At 48.5% G+C, this 22,413-nt stretch overlaps 1 protein-coding gene across 4 annotated transcripts in view; it reads right to left on the bottom strand.

The window, feature by feature from the left end:
* Positions 1-22,413, bottom strand: part of LOC140427909 (kelch-like protein 13) — a 95,492-nt gene that overhangs the window by 3,798 nt on the left and 69,281 nt on the right. For 2 of the 4 annotated variants that reach the window (XM_072513759.1, XM_072513758.1), the window contains exons 2-5: positions 12,562-12,706; positions 11,960-12,092; positions 8,442-8,638; positions 6,350-7,145 (exon numbers count right to left, since the gene is read on the bottom strand). In XM_072513759.1, coding sequence (XP_072369860.1) covers positions 6,350-7,145; positions 8,442-8,638; positions 11,960-12,092; positions 12,562-12,651 — 1,216 coding nt within the window. In that variant the 5' untranslated portion in view covers positions 12,652-12,706. Of the gene's footprint in view, positions 1-6,349; positions 7,146-8,441; positions 8,639-8,722; positions 9,090-11,959; positions 12,093-12,561; positions 12,707-12,990; positions 13,107-22,413 lie in introns of those variants that run through there. The other 2 variants (XM_072513760.1, XM_072513761.1) reach the window with 2 other exon arrangements.

Raw genomic sequence — 22,413 nt, 5'->3', positions numbered from 1 at the left:
CGTACCAAAACAGCAAAATATCAGTCCTCAATACAGGGTGAGATTGGAGAAATGCGTTCAATGTCATCTCCTGTATCTGTGTAGAATAGTGTGATTATTTTGAACTTGGGAGAACCACAAGGCTATCATGATGGCAGCAGGTGTCTGGAGATCGGTTAAGCTCACTTAGCTGGACAGCTGGCCAGAGCGAGTTCAAATCCCATTCCCATGAGGTCATTCATGAAGGACCCGCTTTCTCAATCTTGCCCCTTGCAAGTGTGGTGATCCTCAGGTTAAATCGCCAGCAGTCAATTCTCCTCTTCAAAAAAGAAAGCAGCCTATGGTCACCTGGGACTATGGTGACTTAACTTTTACGTTTTTAGGTGTCTATGAGTAGAACCCAAACATTTTAAATGGATTTAATGGTGAATTAGATTGAGAAAAAGTAACCCAAGTTGGTGCTAGTGGAAGAGAAAAATGAGTGATTTGTGTGTAAACAAAATGGCCACCGCTGCAGCAATAGATATGCATCTCTAGTCCACGATAAACTGGGAGGCCGCTGATGTCATGGAAGCATTCGAGAAATTTAAACCAAAGTGCAGATTGGCATTCAGTAATTTTCTGAAAAGGCATTAGTGAAGAGGAAAGGGTGAACTACATCCTTATGTGGGCAGGCGATAAAGGTTGAGATCTTTTTCATAGCTGGGTGATAAGTGAGAGTGTTATACCATCAATTCACTGCGAGACTGTGAGAACGAGTGAATATAAGGCTTTATTATCCAGGAACTCGCCTGCCAGCGTCTGCTGTACAAATGAGTGCCACCCACAGGTGGCCGGTCTATATATCGCCCTGGGGAGGGCGCAGCCAGAGGCGGAGCCCACCGGGGTTCCAGTACAGTGTCTGGAAGTAGACCATATTATCATTTCCAGGTCATAGATGGCAGCACTATACAGACAGTTCCTGCTTAGGTGAATACGTTCACCAAAGAGAGTAATAGTAAAAACCCAGCCAAAACATTTGAGAAACTCAGCACACATTTCCAGCCAACCTCAAACCATCGGATCCACCAATATGAGATTCAGAGCTTGAGGCAGGAGCCAATGGAGTCAGTGGACAATTTCTTCACAATTGAGAAACAAATGGAGAACTGGGGTGTGATTCTCCGACCCACCGCCGGGTCGGAGAATCAATGGGGGGCGGCGTGAATCCTGCTCCCGCCTGCCGCCGAATTCTCCGACACCGAAAATTTGTCAGGGGCGGGAATCGCGCCGCGCCGGCCCCCCCCCCCCCCGCCCCCCCCGCCCCCCCCTCCCCACCCCCCCAGCAATTCTCCGGCCCACAATGGGCCGAAGTCCCGCTGCTGTCGTGCCAGTCACGGCGGCGTGAATCAAACCACCTGCCTAACCAGCGGGACTGGCGGCGTGGTGGGCTCCGGGGTCCTGGGGGGGGCGCGGGGCGATCTGGCCCTGGGGGCCTGGCCCGCGATCGGGGCCCACCGATCTGCGGGTGGACCTGTGCCGTGGGGGCACTCTTTTCCTTCTGCCTTGGCCATAGCCTCCGCGACGGCCGATGCGGAAGTGACCCCCCCCCTCGCATGCACGGGGATGATGTCAGCAGCCGCTGACGCTCCCGTGCATGCGCGGACTTCCGCCGGCCGGCGGAGTCCCTTCGGCCCCGGCTGGCGTGGCGCCAAAGGCCTTTCCCGCCAGCCGGCGGCGCGCCAACCACTCCGGCGCGGGCCTAGCCCCTCAAGGTGAGGGCTTGGCCCCTAAAGGTGTGGAGAAATCCGCATCTTTCGGGCGGCCCGACGCTGGAGTGGTTCCCGCCACTCCATCCCGCTGGGACCCCCTGCCCCACCGGGTAGGGGAGAATCCCGGCTCAGATTTAACAGCTAGAAATGGCAAAAATCAGAGGGACACACAAAGGAAAAGATGTTAACCGTATGTTCTCTGTCACTGAAACAGATGCACCTGCTATCCTAGTGTTAAACAGTTGTAAAGAGCTGCAGCTGATCTTAGTAAATCAGGAGCTGAATGAGGAATTACAGAGGATTAAAGATAGTACACCCATTGAAAAGTGCCCTCCGATCAGAAACAAGGAAAATCTGGTCCAAATGTGTCCTAAATGTTTTGATGTGATTGTTGGATGCTTTGAAGATTTTGAGGATCAAGCCACGTTTGATCGAAAGAAGAAAGCAGTAATTAAAAAAAAAAATTTAGAATACCCAATTCATTTTTTCCAATTAAGGGGCAATTTAGCGTGGCCAATCCACCTACTCTGCACGTTTTTGGGTTGTGGGGGCGAAACCCATGCAAACACGGGGAGAATGTGCAAACTCCACACGGACAGTGACCCAGAGCTGGGATCAAACCTGGGACCCTGGCGCCGTGAGGCAGCTGTGCTAATCACTACGCCACCGTGCTGCCTAGAAGAAAGCAGTAATGCATCCGCCACACAAAACACCAATCCTTTTGAGGCGATGATGACCATGTTCATCATCTGGGCACTTGGTAGTGTTCTGGTGGATACATGTGACTGTAGTGGAAGGTTCTGCTGTAAATCAGACAGGGCACCACTGATGATTGAATTTTGCATGAGTCGCTAACATAGCATTTCCTTTCCTTGTGCTTTTTATTTGGATGTGGCAGGCACAGAGAGCTTCTGCCATGACTCAAAATAGGGTGGCACATGGCACAGTGTTTAGCACTGTTGTCTACGGCATTGAGGACCCGGGTTCGAATCCTGGCCCTGGGTCACTATCTGTGTGGAGTTTGCACATTCTCCTCGTATCTGCATGGGTTTCCCCCACAAACCAAATATGTGCAGGTTAGGTGAATCGGCCATTCTAAATTGCCCCTTAATTGGAAAAGAAATAATTGGGTACTCTAAAATTATTTTTTTAAATCGCTAATAAATCTCCTAAGTGAACCTTCAGAGTGTCCTTGGAGTGTTTCCTTTAACCACCATGAGAGTGCACTCCAGGCTTATATCTGACGTGGGAAGTCAATGTCAGGCATTCCGGCTACAGGACCAGCCAAACTCAGTTGTGACTATCTCAACATGATATGGTTTTTTGGCATGCCAGCTCAGGTGAGCAGCCCAGTATTTGGTATTTTGTCTTGCCATCTGATTGCCAGAAGCTCCAAAGGCAGATCCCAGTGAAAGTGGCTGAGTTTCTTGGCATGGCAATGGTACACAGTCCATGTCTCACATGTGTCGACCACAGAGAAAGACTTCTCTATCGGCTTTCAGTCACAGGCAGACTTCCTCCTCTTAGTTCCCAGGCTGACGTTCAGTCTGCCAAAGGCTACACTTGCTTTGGTAATTCTTGCACACTGTCATCAATATAGATGGCTTGAGAGAGTGTGTTGCCAAATTTGAGTGAACATATCCACTGCTGACAGGATCTAGCCACAGATTAAAACCTTGGGCTTGAGATAGGGCTTTTCTGGAGCAGGCTGGTACATTACATCCATTTTCTTCATGCTAATCATACAGTTGAACTTGTCACATATATCCAAAAATAATTTAAGCCACATGTCCAACTCTGAACAGGCAACTAGTGCTCAGTCATTGGAAAGCAGAAAATTGTGAAGAGTGTCCTTGGAGACCTTGGCCTTTGCCTGGAGTTGTCTTAGACAGAACAGATTCTCATCTATGCGATGTCTGATTTTGGTGCCAGGATCAACATCATGGGAAGCATCAGAGAGCATGGCAGAGAAAATCATGCTGAAGAAGGTCAGTGTTAAGGTCAGCCCTGTTTAACTTAATTAATAACCGGGACTGTATTTGAAGACCTCACCATCATCCAAGACATGCCATCATCGAACAGTCGAACCGTTGTGATGACCTTCTCAGGGAAGCTGAATTCCTCCCTTAATAGCCCTCATGACTGAAAGTGTTGAATACGTGGATCAGGATAACAATCGTGGTGTAGAGGTCCATATTCTTGGCATTTCTCCTGGGGCTGTCTAACTGCAAACACCATATCAGTTGCTCCTAGACCATTTCTGAAACCGCACTGACTCTGGCAACCAATCCTGGTTGGGATGTTGCACTAATTCGGTTCAGAAGGACTCTAGTGAAGATTTTGCTTGAGATGGAGAGGAGTGAAATTCCTCTCTGATTACCGCAAGATTGGTTTGTTCCTCTACTCTTGTAGAGGATAACAATGGAGGTATCTTTGTATTCTCACAGGATGGTTCCTTGCTCACACAGAGACTGAAAAAGTTCAGTGAGCTTCTTGACCAGCTACTGGCCTCTGGCCTTGTAAACCTCAACAAGTTTTGCATTAGCTTCTGGAGCTCTGCCTGCTCAACAGGAGTTTGATTGTGTTGGCTGTTTGTAATGTAGTGGGAGGGTTATCAAGACAGCAGTTGAATGCAACCTGTGGCAGCCTGTAGAGAGCTAATTTGGAAAGTTCAGGGAGCTAAACAAGAAGATGTCCAAGATGAAAAGTTAAAACTAGCGAATAAAGTTGCTGATCTGGAATGAATGAAGGTTCAGCAGGACATGACATGGCAAGCTGAAAAGGGGTATATAGAAGAGAAACTGCTAACTGAACAGTTATCAGAGGAGGCATCAATATGGAGATCCTGAACTTCAGGTCAAAATGTCAACAGCACGTGTTTCAAATAGAGGAACTTGAAAAAGAAAAGAATGACAGTGCTGAGCTCAGACAGCAAGTTAGTGAACCTCAGTTACAGTTTAACACTACCACAGTCAGAGAATGATTGACTGGCAACAAACCGTGAGAAATTCTGGAACATTTGAAAGAGGAAATACGAGATGTAAGAAGTCAGGCAGAACAAGCACAGCAAGAAGCTGAAAAAAAAACTGGTGGAAGTCAGGTGGATAGAAGAAAAAGAGATTGTAGCGCAGAACTTCAGAAATACTGATATATATTTATCCAGGGTACCCAATTAAATGTCACAACACGGTTACACTGGCATTCTAAAAGTAATTCTGCTTTGGGCACACTCAGCAAAATAGGTGCAATTTACATGCAAAACCGTGCTCCCTTTTAAAAGTGCTTTTCCTTAAATTTCCACCTTATCGTCAAAATCAAAATCTGCCACCCACCAGGGCAATTGGGCTGCTTTTTAATACAGAATTTTATTTTTAAAATACATTTTGCTTTAAAAATTAATTATTTGATAAATTTAATGGGTTACTGGGTACACATTTATTAACACAGCTAAAAATCCATCGCAAGAAAATATTTGTATTAACTCTTGTCAAACCACTGCCTATTTTTATTCTTTCTTAGGACCACAGCATTGCTGGAAATCCCATCCCTAATTGCCCTTGAGACAATGGTGGTGAGCCTGTGGGTAACCCAATTTTAAATGACGGAAAATTACATTTGTAAAAATATACGGAGCCTTTTGCTAGTTGTATTGAGGTAGATTTCCCAGTTCCTCAGCAAATTATGAAGAACTTATATCCAAAACCTTTTAACTACTGTCCTTGTACCCAAAATGACCAGCTTAATTTCAGAACTCCTCATAGGCCTGTGAATGAGCACAATTTTGCAGAAACGTCCATTGGTAATTAACCATCCTAGGAGTGGGCCAAATTTATGGCGGTTTCTAATGTGATGCTTTTTATACTTGTGCAAAAGAACACTGAAATTTGATTTTCATTGAATGCAATTTGAATGTAAAATTCTGTGGTCCGGTTTACACCAATAAACTAGTGTATTCAAATGGAAGCACAAAACCAAGATATTGGATGGGTTTCCTGGGCTAATGTACTTAGGACAGTAGAGGTTAGTTCTTGAAGCATTGTGATTGTCACTCAGTGATTATTTTTAACATTAGATTGAACACAAGTGCTGGGGTCACCAGTAATTAACAAATTTTGATGGAAAGCCGCAATTGCACTTGCAACAATACCCCTCACTTTGTAAAGGAGAAGCGTTTGCTAATTTTCTCTGTTTTAAGCAAATATTTCTCAAAGTATATAATCTATTACTGGGATTTATGTTTGAATACAGTCAATATAAATTTAAAACATTTAGAAGGTGAGTGAATGAAGATGTGACTGCTGGACTGAAAAGAAACTGATCTAATGAAGTGAAACATTTATAACTGTCCTTTAAAACAGAATAGAATTGTTTACTTTTCACCTTTGATGTGTGTGGCAATATTGGGATAAAGAAGAAACCATATTCAGGGCAAATATTTGGAGAAGTGACCCAAGGGAAGGTATATAGTCTTAATATTGCACAATTTCCAATTTACAAACTACAATATTAAGATGTGTGAGAAATTGCAGTTCTGAGATGGATTTATCTGCTCCAAAAGTCGAAATTCTACCAATTGGGCTGACTGAGCAATAAGTGGATATAGATAGATCGCAGTTTACCTAATTCTCCAGCAACATTTCGGCCTCCAACGGCATACAGATTTCCCTTAAGCGCACTTAAATGGAAGAAAGTTCTCTTTTCATTCAGGGAGCCCATCTGTTTCCATTTGTTGTAGCGGGGGTCATATCTGTACGTTGTATCAACAGCTGTTTTCCCTTTTGTGTCGTAGTTGCTCTGCCCACCAACTACAAAGAGGAAATTTCCGATCACAGCTACACCATGCTGGTAACGTGGCACATCCATGGCAGCCAACGACTTCCACATTTGAGCATTCTCATCAAACAAACGCAACTCCTTGCTCACCAGTAGTTGCTGGCGGAGAACACCACCTAGGGTGACCAGGTGGGTCGAATTGGAACGGATCCGAGTCCTTTCCGACTGCATGATTGGTTGCATGTCGGGCAACATCTGGTAGTTGCTAGCTTCAAGTAGAAGGTTAACACAAGTTGTATCAGTTCGCATAAACTCAACTTTCTGAACATGCTCAAGAAGCTCCTGTGGTGACATCAACGGGAAACGAATGTGCTTCATCAGTTTTGCAGCAAACTGCATTCGATGCTCCTCGTGCTGTAGCCACTGACAGGCAGCTTTAAATAACTGAAGCTCAGAGCAGTTTTTCAGGCTATCATTGCCGAGAGCAAAGGCAAGTTGGTCGTATGACAACTTAATAAATTCCCCATTGTTTAACATAGTTGAGAAGTTCTTCAGAATGCAGTCTTTGATGTAATCATCCACAGTGGTCAAGTGGTATGCGTTGGCAATACGACCAATTTCGACGCAGTTCTCGAGAGAAACCTGGAAAATGAATTCAAGGAAGGTGACTTAATAAGCATGAATTACCATCAATAGGTCAGGTCTGACATAACTTTACACTGTCCCAATGCCAGCAGTCATGAGACGGATGTTCCTACATCAAAGTACATCAGTTGTAGATCCCATATTTCTAGACTCATTGTTACACCTTTATACCTTGCATATTAATATAGTAATTACCAATCTATTGATTTATAAAGCAAACAGTAAACATATATTGGTTGCTCACACAATCACTGGGAAGGGGTAGGATGAACGGTGAGCTCTGTAAGAGTTCTGTGCATCAGTATTCCAGCGTACAATGCAATTGGGAAAGTGACAACTTTATCATCTGCCGAGAAGACACTAAGGGAAGACACTTTTGGTCACTAAGGGCAATTTATCATGGCCAGTCCACCTAACCTGCACGTCTTTGGACTGTGGGATGAAACCGGAGCACCCGGAGGAAACAAACCCATGCAGACACGGGGAGAACGTGCAGACTCCGCACAGGCAGTGACCCAGTGAGGAATCGAACCTGGGACCCTGGCGTTGTGAAGCCACAGTGCTAATCACTTGTGCTACCGTGCTGCCCATACTGTATTACAGTTTCTTAAACCTGATGCCATTTCCACCCTGACATAAACAAAAGTCTTGTTTAGGATTGAGCAAGGCTGAATGAGGGAACAGATGACAAGATTGCTAGGTTTTGCACTGGAACAAATCAGAAAGTGTGACTGAAACAAAGATGTCATGAGGATCCCGCGCACTCTGTTCAACATGTTTGAGAATTGGAATAATGTACAACTTGACAGTCTGCTAGTTGGCTACATGGCTCTACTTGTCTGATTAACTGAGGAACAATCCCAGGTTGCAAAGATGCACAGGTACACTTCGCAAATGTATCTTTGGTGGAATCAAACTTGTATTACAAAGCTTTTAGATCAAAGATATTTTCTACATTTAATGAGTAGGTCAGCGGTGGGGTAATAAACATGGGAGAATTTTTCTCTTTTGAGGGCTGTGGTTTAAACCCTAGCCCCCAATAGTGAGGTTTACTGATTCTGGATTGAATCAACATATCAAGCTCTCGAAGGAGGAGATTGGCAAAAGCAAAGATTGATCTGAAACTGAGCAGCATCCCAAATCCATTGTGAATCATGGAAGAGAATAGCATGAAACCAAAACAAAGTGAAGCTGAAGGCAAAAAATGGGAGCATGTTTCCAATAGATATACCATTATGGCAAAAAACTGAAGCAAGTATTTTACTTGGGCATTAAAAAGATAGTGAGACAAACCTGAGAAATTAAAAGCTCTTTACAGAACTCCAGGATAGGCAGCATCTGGAGGAAGCTGGCTGCCTCCAATATGTCCTGAAGGTTGTCCATATTGAGAGACAGTTTTGATGTATAGATGAACTCTATGATATTTTTCAGTCCTATTTTGCTTACTCCATGTAGTTTGATCAACATCAGTTCCTGTTCTTTCATACCACCTAAAAACAATTGAACTCAAAATGAGATGTACAATGATCCCAAATGCACTGACTAAATTTGCTAAAGCTCCACAGAAATTCTACCTGTAAGCACTCATTTGGAACCAGCTTTGAAAAGTTAAGAGATTCACGTTACTTGACTTCACAAAGAGGCAGCAGAGATAGATTGGGATAACTGGGGCTGATTTCTCCATTTCAGCGACTAAGTGCTGCCTCGGACTGAGAATTTGTGGGCGTTTTACCGTTTTCTGACGCCAAAATCGGCACCGAACTCTCACCGATTCCGGGACCGGTGAGGGGCTAGCAGTGGCGCCGGGTGAAACTCCCGGCTCCTGCACTGAAAATGGCTGGAGAATGGCTGGGTCCCTGGCCGCGCATGCGCACAGCGACGATCTGCAGCGGTCGCGCTACACGACATGGCGATATCGGCGTCGGGCAACGAAGAATCCCGACCCTGATCTTTCCTTAGAGCTAGAATAGGAAAATGGTGAACATCTTTATAAAATGGAATAAAACAAAGATTAATAGAAAACAAAAAGATAAAGGTCACAGCCTTGAAATCCTTTAGCTGTAGCAACTAGATTCAGAATTTACAGTGTCTTCCTGTGTTGATGTTTTCAGGGTGATGGGAGAGAATATGATTTACATGGGACAGCTGGGTACAGACACCACTGTGAGCACATATATCACGACCAGCCCACCTTCCCATGTTTTTTGAAAATTCAGGTGCCTATGCAGGGACGACTTGACAGTGCCACCACAGAATGACCATTAATCTTTGAGAGGGTGAATCTGCAAAAAAATAATTCCCAGTGTCCCCAAAAGAATTCAGATAATCTCCTGTCAAATTACAACATTGCCCTGCTGTAACCCGCAAAGAGATGTCAGCCATTTTTCACTAAATACAATAATTACCGGTACAAAGTAGCATCCAATGAGATTCTTAGATTGTGATTTTTAGATTTTAGATTTTTCTTTTAAGTTAGGGAAAGAGATGAAAAGTGCCTGGACAATATACATTATTCAGTTTAGTCTGTGCAGTTATTTAGAAGAACGAAAGTGGGTCAAACAGCTGAAAAATGAAACCGAGACTGCAAGATGAATTGGAAAAATTGGCACGAGAATGGGAGAGACAGGTATCATGTGTTGTTGTATATCGTGTTCCAGAAGGGAGGATTGCAGAATGTCAATAATCCTTATTATTGTCACAAGTAGGCTTACATTAACACTGCAATCAAATGAGATAATGGGTGAAATTCTCCATTTGGGAGACTATGGGGTAAATTCTCTACCGGCGGGATTCTTCGTTCCGCTGGCAGCGCACTCCCCGCCCACGGATTTCCCGGTGACGTCAGGAGGCTACAATGGAAAATCCCATTGGCCAGCGGCGGGAATGTAGAATCCTGCTGCCAGTGACAACGCGGCTGTGGAGGCGGAGAATTTATCCATATGTTCTCGCGTCGGAGCTGACTTGTACCTGAATCAGGAAGCGATTCCCAATCTTTAGCCATGCACATTTATGCATGGTGAGGATTGCAAAAGATTTCTGAGGAAATCCTGCTATCCAGCCACCATTTTGAGTGGGCGGTTCGATAGCGAGGAACCCCCTCAGTACTGGTGTGACCAGTTCCACCTCCTCCACCCCACATAGACTCCCTAAATAAAAGCCACCCCCCCCCAAGACACCTAAATAAATAGACTCCCCCCAGAGATCCCCTAAATAAGGAAGCCCCACGCAGACCTCGCAGAAAAGTGACCCCTGTCAGGAACCCCCCAGAAGAGAGACCCCTGTCAGGAAGCCCCCCATTGCAAGGTCCATCACATCAGGGCCATGCTTGTCAAAACCTACTGTAATTCTCGCCCACGTAAATACAATGTGGGCCTGGAGAATATGATGTCCAGCCCGCTGGCGTGGGGCGCAAACCTCAATCCCAACAGAAACGGATCGGCACCCGGCACTAATCCTGTTTTCCTTCACAACGCTGGATTCGCCAACTCATCAGGAACTCCACTACCGGTGGCACGAGGTGGAGAATTTTTCCCAATGTTCTTGAAGAGTAGGATATCTGCCCAAGACCGCCGCCATTTTGGACAAGGGTTTGCTTGCCACCAAAGCCTTATTATGTATTTTCTTGCCCTATTATGTATTTTCTTTTATTTACTTTTCTTTTCATGTACTTAATGACCTGTTGAGCTGCTCGCAGAAAAATACTTTTCACGGTACCTTGGTACATGTGACAATAAACAAAATCCAAATCCAAATCATGATCATTGGCCCCACTAGGGGCTCACCTAGGGACTTCCCATTGACAGTCTGTCTGAAGAGTAGCTGGTATTCCTTATACTTCTTCCTTATAGCTGAGGCAGAAATTTTTCACAAAGTTTCTCTTGATCCCTTGAGATAATTATAGTGGACGATCAGCAGAAACCTAATCAAAATGGTTTGAACAAAGTTTCTGCTGAAGATACAGCAGGCAGAGATTCAGGAAAATGCTGACAGACATCCTGGGCGAAATTCTCCCGAAACGGCGCGATGTCCGCCGACTGGTGCCCAAAACGGCGCCAATCAGACGGGCATCGCACCGCCCCAAAGGTGCGGAATGCTCTGCATCTTTGGGGGCCGAGCCCCAACATTGAGGGGCTAGGCCGGCGCCGGAGGAATTTCCGCCCCGCCAGCTGGCGGAAACGGCCTTTGTTGCCCCGCCAGCTGGCGCGGAAATGACATCTCCGGGCGGCGAATGCGCAGGAACGTCAGCGGCCGCTGACAGTTTCCCACGCATGCGCAGTGGAGGGAGTCTCTTCCGCCTCCGTCATGGTGGAGACCGTGGCGGAGGCGGAAGGGAAAGAGCGCCCCCACGGCACAGGCCCGCCCGCGGATCGGTGGGACCCGATCGTGGGCCAGGCCACCGTGGGGGCACCCCCCGGGGCCAGATCGCCCCGCGCCCCCCCCAGGACCCCGGAGCCCGCCCACGCCGCCTTGTCCCGCCGTTCAAAAGGTGGTTTAATCCACGCCGGCAGGACAGGCAATTTATCGGCGGGACTTCGGCCCATCCGGGCCGGAGAATCCAGCGGGGGCCCCGCCAACTGGCGCAGCCCGATTCCCGCCCCCGCCGAATCTCCGGTGCCGGAGACATCGGCAACCGGCGGGGGCGGGATTCACGCCAGCCCCCGGCGATTCTCCGACCCGGCGGGGGGTCGGAGAATGATGCCCCCTTTGTTGGAAGTTATGGAAATCATTGTTTATGTTCTTGCCAATCTTGCTTCAAGGCAAAATAATGAAGCTAGGTTTTAGGTTACCCAACTACTAAAAATTCTAATTACCTGTGAACATGGCTTTAAAATAGTCACTTGCTGATGCCATCATAGCTCTGTGCACAGGAAATCTTTCATCTCCATCTTCTGGCACTAACGTTACATCACAGAGTAAACCATTATTTCTCAAGTTGTTAAATCCCTGAAAAAGGGGGAGATAAGAACACAGCTATTAGAATTTAACAATTGGAAAACAAGAGGGAACCACAACAGAGGTAAAAATAAAAAAGGCAAAAATCTGCATCTGAAGTTGAACAAACTTTTATGCAGATTAACAAGCCACCGATTTTAACTTTCAGACACTTTGCGAACATGAGAACGATCGAAGAATGCTTCATTTTACTTTTGGAGAAAAACAAAACAAAACATGCAAAAACATTGATATTCGAACACCGTCTCAATATGAAACAAGTGTACAAATAGAATATTCAGACCAGTTTAGCAAGGAAAACTCAATCACTGCCATCTGCCAGTAAGGAATGTTGCTGAGCAAGAGAAAATTGGCTTCTCAAACTCTGCTGGGTATTACCTTAACTGAAAGATGACTTATTTTATTCACACAGATACAGAACAACTGCATTGCGCCTATGACAGTAGATTTTTGAATGTACCTGCAGCACAGCTGAGCTGTGGGTCTCACTGTTGAAGGCTTGAGAGCTTGCAAGAGAAGCAGAAATCTGGCAATTCTTCGACACTCCCATCCTACGGCAAGCCAAAGACACTTTCAGAGGAAACGTGTCCTCTTCCAGCAGTGAACTGAAAGACAGGGCAAGACAGACAAATGTTTAGATAGGTAATAAATGATAGGTCCTACTCTGCCATCGGCAAAATCTGTTCCTCCGAGATTCCCGAGGGGAAAATATTAAGTCTGCTGGTTTTTTAATTAGAACATGCAATTGCAAATATGTCATGAAACATCATTATTATATCCGAAATTATCAGTAATTGGGATTACCGAAGTTCTGAAGAAGAGGCATGGTAGATTCTAAATAAACAGCCGGAATGATCTCGTCTGGGACTAAGTTCTTTGGCAGACCTACCATTGCAGGAAGCTACTGAGTGTTTCACGCACTTTCTGTTTTTATTTCAGATTTCCAGCATCTGCGATATTTTGCTTTTATTATTCACAGGAATATTATAGATCATTACACATTCACCATCCTCCCGCTTGCCTCTCCATCCCTCCAGGGCATCATAGAACCATAGAAAGTTTAGAGGAGAAGGGAAATAGTTAAAATCCAAGGTTTAAAAATCTTGTAGCTGCAGTTGAAATACAAGCTGCGTTGTTCTAAGTAAGTCAAAGTCAGCTTGGCGGTGAAACCTTAAACCGGCCTCTCAGTTAGACTTTAACCAAAATTGGATTGATTCCGACACACCGTTGGCTCAACCACTGTATAACCTTTTGAAGGAAAAATCCAAAGAAGCCATTGTCCTCGCGGAAGAAGAACTAGAAGCCTTTGCGAATCTAAAAAAAGGGTGGGATTCACCACAGCCCGAAGCCGAAATCGAGAACGGCAATCAGGTGGAGAATGGCTCCCTATTCGATTCTACGGCCCCTCCAAAATTGGCAGCATCGGGATGCGCACCATGTGCAGTCACAACCATGTCGGAACGCCATCAGCTGGCCCACCCGCAATGCTCCGCCTCTGATGGGCCGGGTTTCCGATGGCATGGGCCATGTTTAGTCCCAGCGGTCGGGAGCCTGGCGTGCCAACTGCGGACAGTGTCCAGCACCGCCCCACTCAGCCGAGATCCGTGCCGCTGGCTGGGGGGGGGGGTGGCTTCTGCTAGGGCTGAGGGAAATGGTGGGGAGTGGCCAGGAGGTGGGCTGTGGCATCGGGATGGGCGGGTACGTGGTCCAGCATGGCCGGCGCCATGTTTTCTGGTGTGACCGGTACGCGTGGGGGGGGGTGTAGGTGTGCGCGGCTGCAGCTTGTCAGCCTTGTGCATGTGCGCTCCGGGACCTGGTGATTCTCCAGCTATTTTCCACACATTCCGCGGGTGTTTCACGCGGCGCCGGTGCGAGCCCCTCACGGTACCGGAATCGGTGAGGGTTTAGCACCAATTTTCCCATCATGAAAAACCACGGATTCTCCATTGATGCCGGCACTTAGCCTCAACCTTGTTGCCTATGAGAAAGAAGGATACATGACAAAATACTGGCACAACAACATGGGGATCAACAGATACCCATTGGATACTATTCGGGAAAACTGGACAGAGTAGCCCTCGGATGGGGAAGTTGCCTGGGAGAAATGGAAGCCTGGGGCGATATTCTCCGACCCCCCGCCGGGTCGGAGAATCGCCGGGGGCTGGCGTGAATCCCGCCCCCGCCGGTTGCCGAAGTCTCCGGCCCCCCCCCCCGCGCAACTCGCCGGCCCGGATGGACTGAAGTCCCGCCGCTAAAATGCCTGTCCCACCGGCGTAAATTAAACCACCTAGCTTACCGGCGGGACAAGGCGGCGCGGGCGGGCCCCGGGGTCCTGGGGCGTAAATTAAACCACCTACCTTACCGGTGGGACAAGGCGGCGCGGGGCGATCTGGCCCCGGGGGTGCCCCCACGGTGGCCTGGCCCGCGATCGGGGCCCACCAATCCGCGGGCGGGCCTGTGCCGTGGGGGCACTCTTTCCCTTCCGCCTCCGCCACAGTCTCCACCATGGCGGAGGCAGAAGAGACTCCCTCCACTGCGCATGCGCGGGAATGCCGTCAGCGGCCGCTGACGCTCCTGCGCATGCGCCGCCCGGAGATGTCATTTCCGTGCCAGCTGGCGGGGCACCAAAGGCCTTTTCCGCCAGCTGGCGGGGCGGAAATTCGTCCGGCGCCGACCTAGCCCCTCAATGTTGGGGCTCGGCCCCCAAAGATGTGGAGCATTCCGCACCTTTGGGGCGGCGCGATGCCCGTCTGATTTGCGCCGTCTTGGGCGCCAGTCGGCGGACATCGCGCTGTTTCCGGAGAATTTCGCCCCATGTGTCTGACTGTAATGGCTGCTGCAGGTCTTGTCCTAAACCAGAAGTTAACTGACAAGTGCCCCCACACCGTACACATTCTATTGTCTATGAACAGAGTATCACAGGTGACTGCAGCCAGATGGACAAATTGGACAGCAATCCTGGAAGCCCCCAATCACCACATTGTCCGGGCTAGCCTGGCAAATCCATCATTTATGCTCCCGGCTTCCCGAGGACCAAGAGGGGGGAGGAGAAGGGCATGACTTTGTGGAGATCCTGAATGAAATGGAGGAATTGAGCTTGGCAGCAGAAGGACCATTGCACAACCCAGACCTGATCCTATTTACAGACTGCTCCTCCGTTGTTGACAATGGCATCCAAAAAGAGGATGGGCGGTCACAAGCCGACACGAGATTGTGGCAAAGGGTTGTCTGCCCTCAGGGACGTCAGCCCAACAGGCTGAGTTACGGGCCCTGGCGGAGGCATGCCAGATGGAAAAAGGAGACAGCTAACATCTATACAGACTCAAGGTACAGCTTTGGAGTTGCTCACGACTTTGGCCAGTTGTGGCAGAGAAGAGGATTTCCCACCGACGCAGGAACACCTATCCGAAATGGGAAGGAGGTACGAGACTTACTAGAGGCCATACAACTACCATGTGAAGTGTCCATTTTGAAGTGTAGGGCACATATGAAGGAAAATACCACAGAAGCACAATGAAATGCCCTAGCCGACAAGGCAGTTAAAGAGGCCGCCTCACAATGTGCTCCTTCAGAGAAAGCAGCACTAACATGCAGACTCGGAGCAATCAGTTTAACTAGAGACCTATAGACAGTGCAAGGCGACTGCTCTTGGGAGGAAAAGTGGACATGGATTGAAGCAAGAATGAAGCTAGATGATGAAAGCATCTGGAGAGAAAGAAACACCGACAAGTCAGCCACGCCACAAGCACTGATGCCCTATTTAGCCCACCAGATCCATTCGTGGGGGCACCTGGCCCCAACAGGCCCTGCAGCAGATGGCAGCACGGTTGCAGAAAAGCTGGTGGGGTCGGGGATTCAAGAAACATGCCCAGTTGGTAGCAGATTGATGCACGATCAATTGCACAGAGACGAGAGTCGAATACAACTGAGACTTGATTACTCTGAGGTGTGTGGCCTCCTACAGCAGCTGGCGAAATGGCTGCTGTATAGGGAGCACACATATTTATACTCCGCCTACTGGGCTGAGCCAGCAGGCAGGGACTACCCCTGTACCTGTAGTACAGGGCCTTACCACACATCTCCGAATATATACAACAGTGGTGATTACCACACAGACCACTGTGTGATCTGCCAGAAGAACAATCCTGAACCTATCACGATTATGCCCCAATTGAGGTCCCCTGCTCCAGCGGGACCATTCCAGCATTTACAGGTTGTCGATATCTCCCTCGGACACACCGACGTTCTCGTGGTATTTGACAAGTTCTCAAGGTGGATGGAAGCCGCTCCAACTAAAAAGGCCACAGCCAATCACATGGCCAAGGTCCTGTGTAAGGATTACATTCCCCGGTGGAGAGTCTCGACCAGCATTGACTCTGACCAAGGAACTCACTTTACGGGTGCTATCTGCAAAGAAGTCTATAGACTACTAAACATTACCTGGGACTTACATTGTCCTTATCACCCAAAAAGTTGAGAGATTGTACTGTTAACTGAGAGAGATATCCCTTTAACAAATATTATAAAATCTTACTTTTTTGTACAACTGAAGAATACATTCAGCAGTTAACTCTCTAAGTGAGACATTAATCTGGCATCGTCAATTTTCAGATTTGCTGCATTGACTACATATAAAAGAACAAATTGGAAAATACAGGAAAGATGCTGAGGAGAAAAACCTGAAGCTTTGTTAGATTCATTTATAGATCACTGTTGGTCACTCCAGTCCAACTATCAACCAGCTCATCTGAGCAAGAAAGGTAAATTGTCCTTTAATTCTGCTGGCAAATGAGATAGATTTCACTTCCATTGGGTAGAAAACTGGCAGGAGCAGATCAGCTACCCATTAATTGCCTGGATCAGTGCCCATTCCATAATTGGATCAGATCTATTACATACTGAGGTCAGCTGCCAATTATGTGCCTGGATGCAAGCCTGTTACACACCCAGACAGCTCTGTTACATATGCAGATCAGTGCCAGCTACATACCTGGGTCAGTGCCCATTACGGACCTGTATCAGCTTTATTACATATCCAGATCCATGTGCAGTAAATGCACAATTTAGTGCCTACTACACACCCAGATCAGAACCCCTTGCATATCCAGAGAAGTGCATGTTAAAAACCTGGATCCACTCTGTTATGTATGTGGGTCCATGCTCACTATGCACACCTGGAGCAGCAATCCATTACATACTCAGATTAACAATCATTACATACCCAGATCAATGCCCATTACATACCTAGATCAGTGCCAGTAATATGCCCAGATCAGTTCTCTTTTATGATATACATGTGAATATTGTGCCAATTACACACCCAGGAAAAGCTCCCCATCACCTACTGGGATCAGTAGCTTTTACATACCCATAGTAGTTTCCCATTACGTATCTGGATCAGGGCCAATGACATACCCAGGTCGGTAGTCATTGCACAACTGGACCCTGCCAAGTAAGCATAAAAGATCCCATGGCTTCTTCAAAGAAGAACAAGAGTTTTCTCCCAGTGTTCTGTTCTGCATTCAGCTTTCAAACAAATCACTAAAGCCCGTTATTTGGCCATTAACTTCATTGCTGTGGAACCGTCTTGTGTGCAATTTAGCCATTGTAATTCCTGCAATACAGCAGTGTGAACAATTCAAAAGTACTTCACTGGCTGTGAAGAACTTTGGGATCTCCTGAGGTTGCAAAAAGGTGCTACATACACACAAGTTCTTTCTTCTTTTAATCTAAGCTTTACAGCAATGCGGCAGATACTTTCCAACAGAAGGAATGATCTTCTTGGGTTGGTCTACAACCCTTAGAACTGCCTGATCAGAATGGTGTTGCCAGAGGTCCCTCCTCCATGGTTCACCCCACACCACGCACCCACCCCTACCTTTTGGACACCCCTGAGGATTATCAAGGGTAATGATGGATGTAAAAAGAAAACAATTCAAAACAAAGTGATTTGTTCCATCATAATAAAACGATCAAACCTAATAGTGTGCAAAATTATCTCCAAAAGTTTGTTATCAAGATATTAATCTCTGAAGAGAAAAATTCTATTGCGCACATGTTAATACCATTTTGCCAGCAGTTATGCCTCAGGCTTAATAGCAGAAATTACATAAGCCACTTTATCCATCAGGTTTACAGTGGCATGTTGACGCAGTGGGTTAGCACTGCTGCCTCGCAGCCCCAGCCCCCTTCTGCACTGTAGGGATTCTATAATTCTCAGTTGACTTATTGATTTGGCGAACTGAAGAAGGAGGAAGTGACTTGGAAATATAACACTGTTCTTTCACTGTCACTGGATCAAAACACTGGAACTCCCTCCCTAACAGCACTGTGGGTGTTCCTACACCACAATGACTGAAGCAGTTTAAAAAGCAGCTCACCACCATCCTCTCAAGGGCAATAAGGTGTGGGCAATAAATACGTCTAACCAGTGACGCCCACATTGCATGAAAGAATAAATAATTTTAAAAACATAACTAGAAAATATATTACTGGGGGAGAGCTTTCCTTTGTGCAGTCAACATGACAAAATTGTTTTCCTAAGTGGGTTTACAATTTTGTCATGCACACAGGATCTGTTTAAAAATGAACTGTTGTTTAAAACAAGAGCAAACATCAGGGCCGGGATTTTCCGAGCCTCCGCGCTGCAACCGCGCTCGGTGCAAGGGAGCAGAATGGGGCGTCAGACCCGCGATCGGGTCCAACGCCCTCCCGCGATTCTCCAGCGACCGAAGAATCACGGACAGTCGCACGCGTGTGCGGTTAATGCAGCGCCTGTCGGTGGCCGTTGAAAGAGACCCCGCCGGCGTGATTCACGCATGATTCCACCCGCCGGGAGCTCGGAGTCGCGGCTGCAGTGGTCGCCCTGGAGGAGAACGGGGGGATCCGTCACCGGGGTGGGGGGGTGGGGATGGCTGTGGTCTCCAGGACGGCCATGATTGCGATCGGAGGCCACCGAGTGGCAGGTGCGCGATCTTGGGGGGGGTGAATATTTGTTCGGGGCCGGCCCGCTGTATGGGTCCACCACGCACGCGCGGACCAGCGGCCAGATGTGCAGGGCCCCGTATCGACAGCCGGAGCTGCATGGAGCACTCCGGGGCCCGGCTAGCCCCCTTCAAAACGGAAAATCACTCCAGACTTTCTAGAAAAAAGGCCGGAGTGATTCACGCCCGTTTTCTTGCGGGCGTGGGGACATAGCCCCATTATTGGAGAATCCCGTCCCAGCTTCTTTTCAGCTAATTTCACCTTGGGCGGGATTCTCCGCCCCCCCGCCGGGCCAGAGAATCCCTGGGGGGTGGCGCGAATCCCGCCCCGCAGCCGGCTGCCGTATTCTCCGTCGCCGTTTGTCGGGCGGGGGCAGGATTCCCGCCACGCCGGTCGGGGGCCGTTGGCAGCGGTTCCCCCGGCGATTCTCCAGGCCCCGATGGGCTGAGCGACCGTCCATTTTTGTCCAGTCCCGCCGGCGTGAATTACTCACTTCACGCACGGTGGGACCTGGCAGGTAAGTCGGCGGGGGCAGTCCTCGGGGGAGAGCGGGGGGATCCGACCCCGAGGGGGCCCCCATGGTGGCCTGGCCCATGATTGGGGCCCATCGATTGGCGGGCGAGCTTGTTCCATGGGGGCACTTCTTCCTTCCGCGATGGCCCCTCTAGGGCTCCACCATGGCCGGCCTGGAGAAGGGAACACCCCCGCGCATGCGTCAAAATACTCCGGCCAGTTCCGCGCATGTGCGAGATCACGCCGGCCCTTTGGTGCCGGCTGGAGCGGCGCCAACCCCTCCGGCGTCTACCTAGCCCCTGAAAATGGAGATTTCCGCACTTTCGAGGGCTGTTGATGCCAGAGTGGTTGGCGCCGGTTTTCCTGCCAGCATGGGGACTTAATCCCCAGAAGGGAGAATCCTGGCAGTTCCTGGGTCTCAACATGCCACACACTAAACCTGGCTAAGAAGGAGACTAAAATGCCCAGTATTTACATATTTGCCAAAACAGCATTGAAATTATGAATTTCAGAATGGTACAAAAGGGGGCATGGTAGCACAGTGGTTAGCACTGTTGCTTCACAGCTCCAGGGTCCCAGGTTCGATTCCTGGCTTGGGTCACTGTCGGTGCGGAGTCTGCATGTTCTCCCTGTGTCTGCGTGGGTTTCCTCCAGGTGCTCCGGTTCCCTCCCACAGTCCAAAGATGTGCAGGTTCGGTGGATTGACCATGCTAAATTGCCCTTAGGGGCCAAAAAAGGTGTAGTACCCTCAATAATGACACGAGAGTGTGGAATGGTAAATGAAGGCTTTAATAAGCAGAGAACTGGCCAGCTACAGAGACGTGTGCTTACTGAGTGCTGCCTACAGAGCGTCACCTTACATACGGCTCCCTGGTGGGCGGAGCCGAATGTGAGTCCCCCAGGGTTCCAAACCCGGTCTTAAAGGGGCATCACCTACATGATGTTAAGGGTACAGTACCATTCATCACAAAAGGTTAGGTGGGGTTACTGGGTTATGAGTTACAGGGGGCGTCATTCTCCGACCCCCCGCCGGGTCGGAGAATGGCCGTTGGCCGCCGTGAATCACGCCCCCGCCCCCGCCGAAGTCTCCAGTACCGGAGATTGGGCGGGGGTGGGAATTGGGCCGCGCCGGTTGGCGGGACCCCCCGCTGGATTCTCCGGCCCGGATGGGCCGAAGTCCCGCCCAGGAATTGCCTGTCCCGCCGGCGTAAATCAAACCTGGTATTTACCGGCGGGACGAGGCGGCATGGGCGGGCTCCGGGGTCCTGGGGGGGTTGCGGGGCGATCTGACCCCGGGGGGTGCCCCCACGGTGGCCTGGCCCGCGATCGGGGCCCACCGATCTGTGGGCGGGCCTGTGCCGTGGGGGCACTCTTTCCCTTCCGCCTCCGCCACGGCCTCCACCATGGCGGAGGCGGAAGAGACTCTCCCCACTGCGCATGCGCGGGAAACTGACAGCGGCCGCTGACGCTCCCGCGCATGCGCCGCATTTCCGCGCCAGTTGGCGGGGCAACAAACGCCATTTCCGCCAGCTGGCGGGGCGGAAATCCCTCCGGCGTCGGCCTAGCCCCTCAATGTTGGGGCTAGGCCGCCAAAGATGCGGAGCATTCCGGACCTTTGGGCCGGCGCGATGCCCGTCTGATTGGCGCCGTCTTTGGCGCCAGTCGGCGGACATCGCGCCATTGGGGGTGAATTTCGCCCCTGGATAGGGTGGAGGTGTGGGCTTAGGGAGGGTGCTCTTTCCAAGGGCCGTTGCAGACTCGAAGGGCCAAAATGGCCTTCTTCTGCACTGTAAATTCTATGAAAGAGACATTCAGATAATTGACCTTCTAATTGTCTGCTTTATAAGGCATCTGGCCTCAACCTGTCACACAACACATAGCTGAGAGTGCTGATTTCTGGTATAAATATGCACCGAGCAGCTCCATATGATGTGTTCCGAGGCTCTGATCTATTAAGGCATCACATACCTCTTTCAACACTACTGGATTCTGAGATTACAGAATGCCTGAATATGCTCGATCAGCAGTTTTGCGTTTAAATTGAGCAGTACGAGATTAATAGCAGACTCGCTAATATATTCTCATAAAATTCCTATTACAAATTAACCCATTTCAAGCAAGTAAGTTGATCCTTTCATTAAAGTAGTATATAAATGAGTATTTCAACAAGGTCTCACATAGCAGATGACTATGTAAAGTTAAAGCACATGGGATTGCAGGTAGTGTCTTGAGATGGTAGAAAGCTGGTAGCTAACAGGAAGCAAAAAGTTGGAATAAATGGGTCTTTTTCCAATTGGCAAGCAGTGACTCGTGGAGCACTGCAGGGATCCGTGCTGGGACGCCAACTGTTCACAATACATATTAATGATTTGGACGCGGGATCTAAATGTATTATCTCCAAATTTGCAGATGATACAAAGTGGGATGGGAGGATGAGCTGTGAGGAGGATGCAGAGATGCTTCAGTGGGATTTGGACAGGCTGAGTGAGTGGGCATATGCATGGCAGGTAAAGTGAGGTTATTCGTTTTGGTATCAAAAATAAGAAGGCAGATTATAATTGAATGGGTGTAAATTGAGAGAGGTGGATACTCAGTGAAACCTTGGTGTTCTCGTGCATCAGTCACTGAAAATAAGTGTGCAGGTAGAGCAGGCTGTAAAGAAGGCAATGGTTTGTTGGCCTTCATAGCGAGAGGATTTGAATATAGGAATAGGAATGTTTCATTGCAATTGCATAGGGCATTGGTGATGCCACAACTAGAGTATTGTGTGCAGTTTTGGTGTCCTTATCTGAGGACGATGTTCTTGCTATGGAAT

Source organism: Scyliorhinus torazame, chromosome 8 (genome assembly GCF_047496885.1).
Source record: "Scyliorhinus torazame isolate Kashiwa2021f chromosome 8, sScyTor2.1, whole genome shotgun sequence".
In the NCBI taxonomy this organism is placed as follows: domain Eukaryota; kingdom Metazoa; phylum Chordata; class Chondrichthyes; order Carcharhiniformes; family Scyliorhinidae; genus Scyliorhinus; species Scyliorhinus torazame.
The sequence above is the reverse complement of the archived record's forward strand: the minus strand, read 5'-3'. Positions and strand labels throughout refer to the sequence as shown.